This window comes from Etheostoma cragini, chromosome 17 (assembly GCF_013103735.1).
Source record: "Etheostoma cragini isolate CJK2018 chromosome 17, CSU_Ecrag_1.0, whole genome shotgun sequence".
Classification (NCBI taxonomy): Eukaryota; Metazoa; Chordata; class Actinopteri; order Perciformes; family Percidae; genus Etheostoma; species Etheostoma cragini.
In genome coordinates this window covers 24572461-24589110 of record NC_048423.1, presented here as the reverse complement: position 1 = coordinate 24589110, position 16650 = coordinate 24572461, and the positions used below count along the sequence as shown (strand labels likewise).

Sequence of the window (16650 nt, the reverse complement as noted above, 5' to 3'; positions counted from 1 at the left end):
TTATGAAATTAGTGTTGATTCAGCAATTAGATGTTTAAAATGTTTACTTTTATTTAATCAGAAAAGGTTTGCTGAGAGGAACCTGATCATATTCACACAGTCACACATGCATGCCTGGAAGCTGCCCGGTACAACCCCAGTCAGATCTGCTGCCAGATCAGACTGGGGGTATACTGGGCAGCCTGGCTCAAGGGTGGTGATGACTGGTTTCCCTTTCCCCACACACATTTGTACCCTGTTGGTCTGGGAATTGAACCGACAACCCCCCGGTCCCAAGCTCGCTCCTCTAACAAAATTGGCAGTACAATACATTGATTTTTTTAGGGTTAGGCCTAGTTTCTATTGGAATTCTTACAGTTGTTTCTTGCTTTGGACAGTGGACAGGCTGCTAGTGTTCACCATGCTGCTAATGATACATGAATAAGTAACTTTTGTTCAAACTTAATACTTGTTGATATAAATCAACCGATATAAAATATGTAATTACCATCTCCAGTGTGCAATTGAAATGTAGGGTATTGTGGTGTTGATAACGTTAGTTCACCACCTGGAAACTGGACCTCTATATAAGACAAGCAGTGTGTACCTGAAGACGACAGGCGAGGGCCCACAGAACTTGTGCAGAGTCTTTTTGATGTTGTCGCTGAGGGTCGACTCATCCAAATACCAGGTGCTCTGGTCAGACGCCGAAGGGCCTGCTGTCGGGTCTACACACACGGACACACACACACACAATATCAAAAGATTCTCTTTCATCAAATTACAGCAACAATTTGGTAGATTAACAATTTCTCCGCCCAAACCTTCCTGCCAACACACCTCTCTCCATGGACACCATGCACAACAACAAGACATTTGCCCCCCCCCCCCCCCACTTAACTACTAACTAACTTAACCCCAATAGCTACTCAGCTCTAGGCTCAAACTGGTTTAAATATTCTTTTCAGAGAAAATGTTGAATGAAATGATCAAACGTTCTCCTCTGGTATTAATATCAGGTCGTGCATGTCAGGACAACTCGAGCTCGCTCTCGTGCTGTATGTCAGGAACAAACTGTTGTCTGAACTGCTGTTGTACCTGGAGCTCCACACACAGTGTTGATGGCTGTAGACTGAGAGGACAGCAGCTCATCAAGCAGGCGTTGAGCTGTGGGTAGGATCTGGAGACACAAAACTGAATGAATACCAACCATTTTATCAGATACAGTATAACACATATACATCATAGAGACAGCATACTTGCATTTATAAAGCTGGTTTAGAACATGGTTGTTACCTGCTGAGGCAGCTCACTGATGAGGTACTGGGCAAACTTTTGGAGCTGGTCCCTCTGCAGCCTTGACAACGACTCGGAGACTGGAGCCCTCAGACACACTGCTGATGCCTACACACATACACACACAGACACAGACACAGACACACACATACACACACAGAGAGAGTACACATTACTATTTCATTTTCCTGATTAACAAAAACAAAAGTTCTAGAGACAAAATAGCATTAGACTTTTCAAAAAACAATTTTTTTCTAAGAAGAATGTACATCACATGTGACATGCAGCAAAGCGCCGCAGGTCGGAGTCACACCTGCGGCCGCTGCGCAGAGGAGTAAGCCTCTATATATGTGCACCTGCTCTACCAACTGAGCTAACCCGGCCCCGATGTGATACAGTTCAATAGAATTTGTTTGTGTAGATACACAACTCACATTGTGGATCCTGAAGAGGCAGAGTGCTACCACATGAGCACACCATTTGGCCCCAGCGCCGCAGGTGCAGCTGCAGGAAGTGATGCGGCAGCGATCGAACATGACCGCCACATTGTAGGCCCCTTTAGACTGACCGGACTGACTGGACACCACTGTCGCACTGAGATGGAAGCCTGGTAAAAAAGACATGGTCACAGAAGACAACAGGGATGGGTTAATACTTCATTTAATTGAATGTATAGTATGTTTTTACTGAAAGGTGCAACTATTAACGAAATTTGTAATGTACTAATGGCTGATTTATTGATACAATGAAAGTGAAGGGAGTGTCTTTTAAGACTTTTTAAGAATTTTAAGAAGTTTCTATATCGGAAATTTGGGTTTCTTTCAACAAAATTGTAAAACAAAATAACATGGACGGTTCACTACAACGCTTTTCACTGATCTGTTTGTCCGTTCTGCTGTACACGCAGATGAATGTCTCCGGTACCTGGAGGTCTGCGTTTACAGGCTTCAGAAGGGTTGGAAATCTGCAATCTTGATTTTGTCTGAACATCAAGATGGGCTGAGACTGAATTTCGTGACCCCCTTACACCAAACCACTGAGACAGCACCCCAACTCTAGCAACACTAACATTCCAAGTAGGGAAATTTGTTTGCGACAGTCGCTTGAAAAAAAGTTTGGTTTAAGTTCGGCATATCTGCGCTGGGAGAAGACAGATTTGAAATTTCGACATCTGGGTAAGGGTGACACCTCTACCCACCGATCTGCAGAGGGTCTTTGACAGCTCTGATCCTGTAGAGCTGTTCTCCACGTTGGAATTCGTCTGGACTCCCATTAGCCAGGCAGGAATATAACCTGCAGCAGGAGGTCGACAGAGAGACAGAAGGAAGATGGGAATGGATGATAAAGAGAACCAAATTACTGTGTGTGAATCACAAAACTAAGCATATCTACCCTGGTATGATAAGATAAGAAAACCTTTATTTGTCCCACAGTGGGGAAATTGCAGTTTGCAACAGCAAAGATAAGATTGTGCTGAGTCCTGTTTGTCTATCTATGTTCTAAGCCTGTGATCTTGTACAGGGTTCGTAGGGTGGTGGAGACCATCCTAGCTTACGGAGGTAGGTGTACAGCCAGGATAGGTCAGGAGACTGTGTTTATTTGCCAAATTCAGAAAGAAGTTTCTTGAAAAGACATAAACTGATGCCAAAATTGGTTGGGTAGGCTTGTTCTTCTTCCACTTATTAGTTGGGGCTGTAAGGTGGTGTGTGGTGTCCTGTTCTGTCTAAAAAAAAAACACTCAAAATGTAGGACGTTTGCCAAGTGTCCTTTTGGAAAGTCATACCTAAAAAATGTAAAAGTCCTACCTCGAGATGCCAAATTTTTTCCTGAAAGACCATATTTTAAAATATTTCAAAGCTACAGAAGCTGTGGACCACCTTCTGTGGGGAAGTCTATAACCGAGTCCCTCTCACTAGGTTTGTCCGAATGTGTGTGATGAACAAAAAATGCTAAATTAGGGTTGGGTTCTGAGAGCCAGTTCAACTTTCTATTTTGGTTCCCGTGTGGCACAGGACTTGGATTTGATAAACAAAGACACCTAAAAAAACACACCAAAAACTTTTATCTATCTGAACTTTTTATCAGAAAACAGCAGTATACAAACCATTTAGATAAGAGAAGCATGCTCCCCATCTTTAGCTGGTGGTGGTTATATCAGTTTTCAGGTTACAGTATGTGCTCTCTTGTCTTCACTGTAACAACTCATCGCATTGTGCCAGAAGGAGTAAGAATTCCTTAGTTAAAGGGTAACTACAGTTTTTTTTCAACCTGGACCCTATGTTCCTATGTTTTTGTGTCAAAGTGACTGATGGGAACAACCATCTTTGACATTGATCCAGTAATAAGAGAGATTGCTGCAGTCGGCAGCAAAGAAACAGGCTACAATGTAAGATAATGGGACAATTATCCAACTTGTATTTACCTTCACTAAAGAACTGGTTTTGCCATCAACAGGATCAGATTCATATTTTAATGTCTGACAACATTATGGGAAGGATTTCTAAGGAGGTCAACCTTCTGTTAAAGAGTAAGATCCTTTTTTTAAACATAAAACCATCCGCAAAATTGCATTTGCTTATGTCATTTAAGCATCATAAACGTTTCTCTTTTTCAAACCTTAATTAAAAACCCATTAAAATGAAGGCGGAGTGACTGCAGCGCAGTCTGCCTGCTGCTGAATTAAAACCAAATTTAATCATTTTATTTTGTCGGCGATACATCACGATAAACAGGACATGCTACATTTATGCCCTTGGTCTGACAAAACAATCAATCATTTATCTAGACTTTTCTAGGACCATTAACATAAATTTGTCTTATGGTGCACAGAGCTTTGTCAACAGAGGGAGTAAAGACATGTTTCTGCAGAGTGCATGGCACCAAATACTGATTAGGTGCAGAATAGCTTGGAATGAATAACATCACTATTATCATGATACTCAGTCAATATCCTAGTGGCCCATTTCCCCAGACAGACTGACCTTCAGCACTTGGGAGAACCCCGTCAGACGTATGAATGGACTGGCTGACCAAAGGAAAATGCAGCGCTACTTAGAAGAGTAATACACACATACCACGTAGGTGTAAGGCTTTTGGAAAAGGGCATTGTTGATAAGAGGAACCCAGGCACACTGACTCAAACCCAAATAATGTCAGTGTGTGGACGTGTTCTTGTCCTCTCTTATCACAGGAGACCAGCTGTGTTTTAACCCTCATGTTGTACTCAGGTCAAATTGACCCATTTTCCTATATCAATGTTGTTTTTAACTACCCAATTTGAATTACCCCAAATAACATGATTGATTCCACACAATTCATCACTTATGGGGCGTCTTTTTCCGTTTTATAGTATTTAAAAAAAGCATGGAAGTGGTTTTGAAATAGTATTGAGTAAAAGTTGACATATTCCAGTCTGTGATTATCCATCAACATCCATTCCTTTAATTCTGGTCAAAATAATTTCAGATTTTTTAACTCAAACATTAGGTAAAATTTCCTATAAATGAGGCTTAAATTCCAAAAATAACTGTAAAACTAGTTAATTAGTTAGTGTTATGTAGTGTTAAATGTCAAGAAAAGAAAAAAGTTATGCTCGAATGATAAATGGTAAAAAACAGGTATTGAGCGTTTCATCCAATTTTGATAATTTCAACTGACAGTGTGTGGCGTGGAAGGACGCTGCCAGTTCTTAATACATCCATGTATTCATTTCATCACAAAGTCGGAAAAAGTAGTCGTCATCCATTTTTGGTTTTGGGGAACAATTTTTTACTTTTGAAAAACTAATTAACGAATGATACCCGTCTTCAATAGGCCCATACCTAATAAGAAGTGAAAAGAAATGCATGTTATCAGCATTCTCACCTGATGTCCTCCTCGTTCTCAGGGAAGCTCCAGTAGGCAATGCGGAGCTGGAGCTGTTCTGGGACGGGGGGGTAGACCTTCTCCACCACCTCAAACGGGATGTGGAACGCTACCTGCTTTGCTGACAACTCCACCAGTGGAATCACCTGACCATCTGAGGAAGAACACAATGTGTATATTGTTTTTATCTTTGACTTTCTGCTGATTCTATAAACTTAGACAGTTTGTTCCCTTGTGTTGTCAAATGACATAATTCATACCAATCGAACTATGTATAGTACATGTTTCAGGCGGTCGTGTTTTTGCTGCTTTTATCTTGGAGCTACAGTGTTTTTGTTGGTGCTGATAAGGTTTCCCCTCAACAGATTCAGTGCTGCAGCCCTGTATGGCTGAGGCAGTTACAAAGTAATGCAAGTAATTCATGAAATAAATGTCAGGAACCATGTTAAACTTCATTAAAATAGTAGGGGTGGGAATCTCTGGGCACCTCACGATACGATTCTGAGGCCAACATTTTGATTCTCAACCAATCATTTTTATGTACATTTCCATGCGCGATTTAAAAAAATGTACATTTAAATCTGTGTGCTGATCACTTCCTAGACAAAGCTTAGACTTTGACAGATATTTGTCACACACAAGTTGTAATGAAGTGTTTTGTCTACTGAGGTTTTTATTGTGTAGTCATCCATGCTTACGCCTTAAACATGCTGAGTCACCTTCTCTCCCAGCGATCTTCCATGTCCGAGGCTGAGTCATGTTTGAAGGTGGAGAACATGACACATGAGGTGGTCGGACTTAATGTGATAAAGTAAATCAACCGCCTTAATCTTTGCCTAATTATTTTATGTATGTCTTATTAGATCATGTGTATATATATATATATATATTTTTAAAAATTCTCCTTTTGGCCATTATAGTGTTTTTTCTGCACTCTTGCCTTAACTCTAAGTTGTTTCCATTATCCCGTCCTCTTCCAGTCACTGGGTCTTCTGACTTCTACATGTCTGGAGAGAGTCACTTTTAAATAAAAATAAAAACATTTAAAAAAAGAATCGATTATTAACTTATGTGCTTCAATCGGTCTCAAGAGACTCGTGATGCGTCTAAGAAGCAATTACTTTTTCCCACCCCTATAAAATAGATATTTTATATTATACTAAGCAACGGATTTTCAAGCCAACAATTTACCACTCACTATTAATACTTCTGCTGCCAATGTCAATGTCAAAACTGTTGTATTTCTACTTATTTTTATCTTTTTCATGCATGCAATGATTTCCTGTTGTTTTGTGCAACAAGTCAAGGATGAAAAGTAAACTACTAAATGTTTAAGATTACATTTATGTCATTATTTGTGGTCTTTTGAATGTGTAGGGTAGAATTCTAAAACTGCAGCCTGACTGAGCTCCATCCCCTTAATACCTTAACATAATTCCTGCTGAATCCTCCGTTAGAAAAGGAAGCAGAGGGTGCTATCTACATTTGAATGTTTTTTGTACATTACAGCAGGAGCTACTAGGACCGTCTGACTGTCAAACAGTAAAGAGCTAAACCCTGAAGAGAGAGGGCTGGCTGGGTAGTAACAGAATCCATGTTGCTAGCCTATGATTGGCTGTTGCAGCTTAATGACAGCAAGCTGTCCACCTATCAGCTGCAAGCACAGAGGGAAGCCACTACGACAGCTGTTTCCGTAGCTGGGGACTCATTCACTTGTTTCACTGGGTCACTAGTTTTATCTTACTGCCTTCCTCATTTCCTCCCAGGTGACTGTACCATACTTTCTTTGTTTCCCTTCTTGCACAATAAAGGTTTCAAATATGTCATTTGGTGTGTTACAGATCACAACTTTTGTATGTGCTTCAAGTCCATTTTTCCTTTCCAGTTTATTGACATCAAAGGCAACCAGGTGATTTTTTTTTATACATACACCAAGAGTTGGAATGACGTCACAAATCACATCAGAACACCTTCATCCATCGCATATTTCAAAAAGACATCCGAACAGCTTCTTCTTAACTGTTACACTTGCATACATTAATTGCTCATGTATTGTCCAAGTATTGTTTGCACTGTTTGTATTTGTCTTTTGTTAATCGGCCACTAAGTATTTCGATGCCGATAACGCCGACTGACTCCACCAGCTGACTTCTCTATTGGCTGTTGAAACAGGAGACGTCTCTTACGTTCTAAAACCAGCCTCTTATACTCTTAAACCGGGCTCTTAAGCTCTAAAACCAGCTTCTTACGTTCTAAAACCAGCTTCTTATACTCTAAAACCAGCCTCCTAGGCTCTAAAACCAGCCACTGAGACTTCCACAGTTGAGTCGAGCTGAGACGGACTAGTTCACTAGTTCAACTTGTCGCTAATCTTTGGTCTGAACTTGGCTTAACACTGAAGACAGTCTGATTAGATATTCATTTGTTTTCTCTTTTTAAAATCATTTTTATTGTAGAAATAAACACAAAAACCTGTTTAAATAATTCCTTTGTCTTTTTGAGTATATTTTTCTAAGGAGCTTTTTTAGTGTGGTATGAAAAACACTATAGCCGCTTTTTATTGGCTATAGTTGGCCAGCCTTCGACCCATTAAAAGGGGTGAATGTTGCAGGAAAAGCAAACTGCAGGTATGAATAAAATATGACCCCAAGTACTTTGTTAAGTTGTGCTTGCATTAAGTTGTACGTACAGCTTTAGTTTCAGTTGTGGAAGTTCTCAGTCAATCAATAAAATGCCGTGCATTTCACTTGATAAAACCCACAGCATATACCTGTCCATACCATACTTGTTACCGTTCCCCTCCCCCACATTAGTTCAGCTGCACAGCAGATGGCCAAGAGGCTCTGCACACACCTGTCCCTGTCCCTGTCCTTGTTCCTTTATAAGAATTAAAAAAGCATTGCATTTGGTAGGACTGTTCTCTCCTCCTCTTTTTTCCCTCTCTACTGTTGAGAAGGCAAATCTTCATATGCTGAACAGATTGGAAAGCCCTTGAGCCAAACTGGGAATATGTGATTTTGGGCTAGATAACTAACACTGACTTTTTCCAACAGATTCGTCAGTTGGCCTACACATCTATCAATGGTGAAAAACCTTCAGCCCCAGCAGTAGGCAGCTTTAGGGCTGTAAAGATTACTGACATCAGCCCATCCAGCCACATGGGCAGGGACGTCACTCACTCAAGGCGAGAGTAAATATTGGACTTACATTTATCATGTGGACACTAACACCACAATTTGAAGTACCTGGATACACTATCTGGATAATGACTCTGGTTCCAGGTCTTTACTTTTACACCTGGTATGAGAGTTCTAATTATCTCAATTCTGCCCAAGTTGTGAAACTTCTTAACATACATATTCAGTAAAGAAATTCCAGCTAATCTATGGAAATTTTAGAGAGCATTCCATCCTTGATTATAAGTTGTTGTTTTTTACTTTTGAACAAATATATGATTCAACACTATACATAAAATGAGCTAGTGTTATTCACTTGCACCGGTTGCAGTTCCCATAGCTGCACATGGCTTTCTGCCTATTGATGGGTTAATTAAACAAGAACAGGGAAGAGTTTCTGAAGAATCAAACTCTACTCACAGAGAAAGAGAGAAGCTGACTCATAGGAATATTGCGTTTCATAAATAACATATTTTAATTTTTTAACACTGATTAAAACATGCAGAGTATTCGATCAGCTGCATTTACTTTCCCTGCTCTCCTCCGTCTCTCTTTCACTCACGCTCTCTCACATAGGACACACACACACACACACACACACACACACACACACACACAGGATACTTCCATGACACAACAAACCATAAAATCATTAAAATACACAGCATAAGTGCTCTTCCAATGAGATTGTGACTGGAGTAGTAGTCTGTGGATTAATTTGGGAAAAACTGCCACTATGCTTTTGTCACTAATATCTCAGTCTTGCTTTGAAACATAGACATCAGCAACAGGTAGTTTTTGTAATATTACAACACTAACCAGTACGTTTCTCCATAGTATAACTCCAATTGTTATGTTAGAATAAGATATAATATAAAGGTTTGCCAGGTACAGGTAATACTGACCATGACCTTTAACCCTGTTGTCATTAACTTCAGTAAAGCCTTTTTAGATGGAATATTTCAAAGTATTTAAAATGAATGAAAGTGTGTGTGTGTGTGTGTGTGTGTGTGTGTGTGTGTGTGTGTAAATAAATCCTTGTCCGACCTTTAATCTTGACAGTAGGGGAGTTGGGTCCAGCGGACTGCTTCCTCCATCCTCTCCAGTTCTGACAGAGGCTCTCGGCCTCTGAGATGAAGGAGCACAGAGAGTCTTCCTCGAACCGGTCCGAGTCTTCGAAGGAGAACCTCTCCCCATCCTCCCACTCGGCGAACATCAGTTCCATTACATCCACTTTTTAAACTGCTTCGAAGTCCAGAGGACTGCGACTTGAGGCCACGGCCTTTCTTCAAAATGCAAGGGGAAACCCGGCGGACAGTGTCCAACACTCGGGGAGAATCAAGTCTCAAGACTGGGGGAGGGGAGGCCACTAGCAACCAAAACACAGCTGAGAGGCTTACCGCTGGGCCCTCAAACACAGCTACATAATACAGACGGACAACGCGGTGGTCTACTTTAAATAGTTCGTAGCACACAACAAAAGTACAATTAAAAAGTATGTTTACGTAACTTTTCTTATGTTTAAAGGTGGTTTCGTCTTTAAATCAAACTACTTGTAATTTAGGTGGAGTCAACAATTCCTTTCATGCTGCCTGGCTGAGTTGTGGCTCCATTGGCACCCTGTTACTTCCACAGTAGGCCCCGCCGTCTATGTGACTGTAACGTAGGCTACTATTAACGACGGCTGCCGCTGAAAGGACAAACGAGCCAAACTCACCAGCCAAGTATTGTTCAACTTACTGTCAAACAGTCCGAGGAGTATGGAGTGAAAAACTGAAAATGTCCAACTACTAACGTTATACACATAGAGTTGCAAAACGGGGGCTAGGGATAAGATTAAATCTTTAAGAAGTCAATTATGTTCCATAAGAAGTCGGTTGTTTTCCTTCATCCCGGCGTCCTGCTCTTTTCAACCAATCAACTGGACTACACTGGGTATCCAGCTAGCTAGCTAGATTATCTAATGTAGCATTAACAGTTAAATTACACCTATCCAGAAAGTGTTTAATCTATTTCACAGCAATAGATTTTAAACGAGCCAGTGGCAAAAACATACGTCGCTTTAGTATTGCCAAATGTCTTCTTTGTTCTACATTTAGTGTGCTAGCTAGTTTAATGTTCTTATGCTGGGCTGCTAATGCAAATCATGTAGCCGACGTTAGCTAAAAGGCTAATTATGCTAATAACTGCATATTGTGATACCACAAACGGCTGTCATCTGCTGCAGACGACTATACTGAGGTTAGTTCTAGTTCTAAAGGGACGACAGGTTTCTTCAAGTCGTTTTACCTTCGTTCTGCTTCGATACAACTACCTTATATTAGCTAAGCTATATGTGTTAGCTAGCAATAGAAAGCTAACATCCAATCGGCTAACTTCAGCTAGCTTGAATATTTGTTTACATTGACTGGTGTTGCTATACACCTTTCGTACTGTAAGGACTACATGCTTATTTATATCACAAATCTTCTGGACTTGTGCATTTTCTAAGGTCACATACGGTTCACATTTCGATATTAATCCCCGCTCCTAGCTCAATGTTTTCCTTTCTTTGTATTAGTATAAGAGACGTTCAAATCTGGTAGATTCCTCAGTCAACTCTGGTGCAGAAATTCTGATGAGTCCTTCAGACAGCCTCCTTCCCGACTGACACTGGTTGTCAGTGGCCTATTATAACCGTCTTTGCCTCTAAATGTTACCGGGATCCCCAGATGATTTCCCGTATCCCTCACATCCAGGCTCTATCACTCTGCCGGGGGAAGATGGCTCACCTCTCTCTCAGCTCCTCCTCCATCAGCTGATCACAGCTTCCGGCTGCCAGCTCTACACAGGCAGTCGTTCACTGATGGCTAGTAGCTCGGATGGAAGAGAGTGCAGTCACGAGAGGTGTCAACAAACTGAATGGGCTACACTCAATTATACCTTCATGTAGAGCGACATTTCAAAGCAATCACTGGACATTAAAATTCTTGATTTTTGATGTATTTAAATGACCTTACTCCACAATAAGCCCCGACATAAGAGCTCCTGGCCACATTACTTGAGGAGCATTGCATGATCGTACCCTGTTGTCAAAGTGAGCTATGGGTACGGAAGAGTATTAGGGCCTAGAATTCTGACTTTATATTCTGAGATTATTGTCAGAATTCTGAGAATAAAGTCAGAATTCTGAGACTAAGGTCTATATGAAAGAGACTTCAGATACAGTATTAGGGACCACTAAGGTCTATATAAAAAAGACTTTAGATACAGTATTAGGGACCACTAAGGTCTATATAAAAGAGACTTCAGATACATTAGGGACCACTAAGGTCTATATAAAAGAGACTTCAGATACAGTATTAGGGACCACTAAGGTCTATATAAAAGAGACTTCAGATACAGTATTAGGGACCACTAAGGTCTATATAAAAGAGACTTCAGATACAGTATTAGGGACCACTAAGGTCTATATAAAAGAGACTTCAGATACAGTATTAGGGACCACTAAGGTCTATATAAAAGAGACTTCAGATACAGTATTAGGGACCACTAAGGTCTATATAAAAGAGACTTCAGATACAGTATTAGGGACCACTAAGGTCTATATAAAAGAGACTTCAGATACAGTATTAGGGACCATTAAAGAGACTTCACGAAGGCAAATAATACTAAATATATTATTACTGATAATTTAATTGTGTTAATGTGCTGTTATTGCAGTAATCCCTTTCCGGTGAGGCCTGTGTGTCAGTAAGAACAACCCAATGTTGGAGAAGGTGTTGCCCCATAGGGGATCCCAAGCATTGACAAGAACACCGTTGCACCCCCCCAATAAATTCTAACATAAAACAGCATTGGCCAATGCAGAACAGAACACAAAAATACATGTATCATGTACAAAAAAATAAATACAAATTCATTTCAGATTATCCACTATCCAAGCACAATATCAGATGAAATGATGGAGGTTTTAAATCTATATTTTGATACATTTTAGACCCTCTCCAAGACAGGACCCATTCAGCCCCCTCACGCACTAGGCGCGTTTAAATGTAAATGTAAATTTACATTTAAACAATGTTTGACAAAACTCATTATTAAAAAAGGCAATATTACAACATTTAATTTCAGACATTTTATTTACTATTTTAATCATATTTAAACAATTCGGACAACACATAACTTGAGGTTTGGTTTCAAGAGATTTGAGGAATTTCAAGAAGCAAACATCAACGTTTCACCTTTAGCGCCAACTTATCTGTTAAGTCTAAAAAAGATGTGGGTGTCACTTTACAGAAAGCTGAGTTTATTCTGAACACTTTGATATGCAACACACAGGGATCAGGTATGCAAATACCTTAATAAGGTATATGTAAGAAGATATGTGGAAATGCACTAAGACCTCAGAGGGTTAAAGGGTAACTTGTTTTTTTATTCAATCTGGATAATGTTCCTGTGTTTTTATGTCATTGGTCCAGTATTAAGAGAGATCTCTGCAGTCGGCAGCAGAGAAACAAGCTACAATGTAAGCTGATAGGACAATAGTCCAGCTTGTATTTACCTTCACAAAAGTGCTGGTTTAGGCTCAGATTAATATTCTAAGTGTCTGACAACATTATGGAAAGGATTTTTTAAGGATGTCGACCTTTCTGTTAAAGAGTAAGATCATTTTATTAAACCTAAAAACATCAGTGAAATTGCATTTGCTAAAGCCACCAGACTCCATGTAAATAAACAGTCATTTTAGCATCATAAAATACTCTTCATTCAAAGTCAACACAGACAGATTAAAACTATAAAAAGTTGTATTGGGTCGTCTTTCCACTTTTCCAACTGTGACCACTCTAGTTCTGGTTGAATTAAACACATAGTTTACAGATTTACATGTGAAAATATGTTGGCTCTATACACGCTAAAAGTACTGTTTATTTAAATGGAGTCTGGTGGGTTTTGCACTAGCAACTTCAGAGCTGTTTCTGGTTAAACAGAAAGGTCTTAAAGATGTTTTAAAAGTCTATCACTGTAGGGATTCTTTCCATAATGTTGTCAGACACTTAGTATATTAATCTGAGCCTGTCAGCTGCAACACAATCACTTTTGTGAACGTAAATACAAGCTGCGCAATAACCCTATTAACTCACGTTGTAGCTTGTTTTGCCTCTTCCGACTGCAGAGATCTCACTTAATACTGGACCGATGTAAAAGAGTGTTGTTCCAATCAGTCACTTAGACACAAAACATAGGAACATAGGCTCCAAGTTGATAAAAACAGTAGGTACCCTTTAATAATATACTGTACATATTCCCAGTCACAGTAAATCAAATCACCCAAAAAACACTTGCCAAAAGCTTTTGCAGGTCCCAGGGCAGTTCCCTGTTTTTCCGATTGCTAATGGTCAGCCTTGGTTATAAGTCTCTCTAAGCCATGTGTACGTAGACAGCCTATGAACAGTCTTGCACTTTTTACACTTTGCACTGTAGGGCCATAAACAGTAAATGTTATCATAAGGACCTGTAATTAGTTAAATCGTAGCTGTACATTTTGATATCATCAATGGTTTGCACATGAGTTATGGTTTGACCAGTGGTTTTGGTTCAGAGATGCACACTTGGAATGTTAATAAAAAAATAAATTGTCAGTATGTACACATTTGGTATCTTATATGTATCACTCTTAAAGGTTTTTGTTTTTTTCCCATTACTGTCATTCTTTCACTGGCTCTGGCCTTCTCATTAACAGATGACCTTGTGATTGTAAGGCATGCAATTTTAGTGCAATGTCATTCACCTCACCGGCTTAGTATAGCACTATTTAGCTGTGTCAAATGTACTCAGTAGATGTCTTCATGGGTTAACTTGGGTTGCTACGAGCTGGATCCAAATTGGACTGCAACAGCTCTCAGGTCTGTGTGTCAATATGTATTTCTCTATTCCCTATTTCCCATTTGGATGGGTACTGTTCTCTGTGGGGAAGAGTACCCATAAATATATCCAAAATGTATTCATGTATGTTGGTTTTGTTTCACTGGTCCACTTTAAATCAGGTCCAGAATTCTGGACCCATAAAGATCTGTATTGTCCAGCCATTTTGCAGTTTGGGAAAATGTCAAATCGCCAACAGATCAATAACTAAGCAACCTTTTACCACATCACTAGCTCTCCTCTAAGTATGACACAACACAGGTGTCATGTACTATGTGGACATTTTCACTGCGACATAATACAACGGCATATATAGATCAGTGTAGGAGTCCAGTAAGCACAACCATTGGCGATTTTTTAACCCTTGGCCCCTTTTTAAGGGGGCTCGAGCCCCCCTAAAAATCCATTTGCAAACTTGTCTGTTATTGAAAGAAGACAAACTATTTCAGGTTTAAAGGGCTGAGTCTCTATCTGATCTGTCAGAGGGACAGCAGGAGACAGCCGGGAAGTTCAAGTAATTGACAATGGTTATTCAGTGTTATTCCTTTGTTTTAGTTTTTACACCTGGCAACACGCATTTCTTACAATGCCGGAGGTCTCACATTGGGTCCTTTTTCTGAACTCCTTCCACATTCAGCACAGCAGAAGTCAGCATGCACTGGACTATGGACCTCTTTTCATCCTTTGAAACAAGAGGCATTCAATGACCACAGCTTTTCAAAACTCATTAACTGTTTTCTCATTCACATTACACTCCATTTTGCCCGGTAATATACTATTGTAAAAACTGTTAAATGTACGTTTAAGCCCTACCCTACTACCCTACCATTCAAGCTTGCACAGACACATATGTAAAAAATAAATTAAAAATAAATTAAAATGTATTAACTCCTAATTGGGGCTCACCGTACAACACTGCTAACTGTGTTGAGAGTTTAGGAAAGTTGTTAAAAGTATTGAAGAAATTGTCATAGCAATCATAAAAAAAACTGAAAAGAAAGAAAAATGACAAAAGAAATATAGCCATTGGAAACACATTGGAGCATTTCTGATTCATTTTTGTGAGTTATACTGAGCTAGCACAAGCCATTCAATGAAGAAGAGTCCTTTTCTGTTGTAGTGTATCTTGGTTTATGCTAATTTAATAAATAAAAGAGTTACTATTGTATATTGTAATGTTGCCTGTTGTTAGTGCTTCTGTAGGTCATTGTGTAACAATACGTGTAGCAGGGTTTCTGTTGGGAGACAAATGACAAAAGAGTTGATTCTGAGATGTGTATTAAGTGTTTTGGTTGCATTTGAATGTGAGGTGAAAGAGTTAAATGTCAGTAAAGAGAAAGGCACCCATGTAAAGACCTCTGAGTGTCTATCAGGTCTTGTAGGGTTTGTTGATGACCTTATCAATCCATCGCAGGAACCTGCTAACACGCGTGTACACCCCAGGGAACGAGGGGTTACCGCAGCCGTGACCCCAGGAGATGACTCCCGTCAGCACCCAACGCCCCCCCTCCCCCTGGCAAACCAGTGGCCCCCCACTGTCACCCTGGCAGCTGTCCACACGGTGGCGCTCCGACAGGCTCCCGGCACACAGCATGCGGCTGGTGAAGCGTTCACCGTATCGCTTCTTACACTTCCAGGCTGGCAGCAGGGGCACCCAGGCCTGGAGCAGGGTCCGGGAGTACTCCGAGTCTGACCAAAACAACAAGTCTCACTCCAACAAGAGCATAGTAATGGGAAAATAATAAGTAGAAGATATCTAATGACATACAAATAATGGCTTTAGGTTTCTGAGTAAGGAATGATGAGCGATTGGTTAGTTAATGAGTAGTCCGATTTTTTATTCTATCTTTCTATCTATCTATCTATCTTTCTATATATCTATATAAAGATTTGATTTTGACGGGAAGACAACACAAGGGCTAAGACTAACTCTTTTGGCGTTTATTTGAAAGAAGCTCAGACATGAAAGGGGAGAGAGAAGGGGAATGTTGTACATATGCACATACTCTACCAGGTATGCTACCCAAGTGGCTGTAGTAGTTATTAATACATATATATATATGTATATACTGTATAACATGTCTAGGTGAAAGGGTTGCAAAGACCTGTGGTATCTCTGTGCAGGACTAACAGGACTAACGAAATTAAGCTGTCTCTCCATCTGACTGTGGGCTTGACAACAAACTGGTATATACAGTAAATCAAAATGATGTTATAACGCGCCAACATGTTTGATGGAGATCATTATGGTAAAATATTTCTCACACAGTAAGATTAAAGCTTAATGTAATGTAATTTCATTTAAACAGGACATTAACCTTGATAACGAACAAGGGAGAGATGCTTTGCACAATTGCTATTTTTCCCGCTCCCTGGTCAGGTAGGTAAACACACACACACACACACACACACACACACACACACACACACA

The 16650-nt window shown here is 40.0% G+C and overlaps 2 protein-coding genes across 12 annotated transcripts in view; both read right to left on the bottom strand.

Annotated features, from left to right (window-relative positions):
* Positions 1 to 11128, bottom strand: part of zswim8 (zinc finger, SWIM-type containing 8) — a 32685-nt gene extending 21557 nt beyond the window's left edge. For 5 of the 9 annotated variants that reach the window (XM_034898167.1, XM_034898168.1, XM_034898165.1 and 2 more), the window contains exons 1-7: positions 9363 to 11128; positions 5140 to 5293; positions 2474 to 2568; positions 1710 to 1882; positions 1276 to 1383; positions 1078 to 1159; positions 587 to 707 (exon numbers count right to left, since the gene is read on the bottom strand). In XM_034898167.1, coding sequence (XP_034754058.1) covers positions 587 to 707; positions 1078 to 1159; positions 1276 to 1383; positions 1710 to 1882; positions 2474 to 2568; positions 5140 to 5293; positions 9363 to 9540 — 911 coding nt within the window. In that variant the 5' untranslated portion in view covers positions 9541 to 11128. The remainder of the gene's footprint in view (positions 1 to 586; positions 708 to 1077; positions 1160 to 1275; positions 1384 to 1709; positions 1883 to 2473; positions 2569 to 5139; positions 5294 to 9362) is intronic. The other 4 variants (XM_034898166.1, XM_034898170.1, XM_034898173.1 and 1 more) reach the window with 1 other exon arrangement.
* A 4013-nt stretch (positions 11129 to 15141) lies between these two features.
* Positions 15142 to 16650, bottom strand: part of si:ch211-51a6.2 (neurotrypsin) — an 18725-nt gene continuing 17216 nt past the window's right edge. For 2 of the 3 annotated variants that reach the window (XM_034898177.1, XM_034898179.1), the window contains exon 14: positions 15142 to 15908. In XM_034898177.1, the coding sequence (XP_034754068.1) occupies positions 15589 to 15908 (320 nt within the window). In that variant the 3' untranslated portion in view covers positions 15142 to 15588. The remainder of the gene's footprint in view (positions 15909 to 16650) is intronic. The other variant, XM_034898178.1, reaches the window with a different exon arrangement.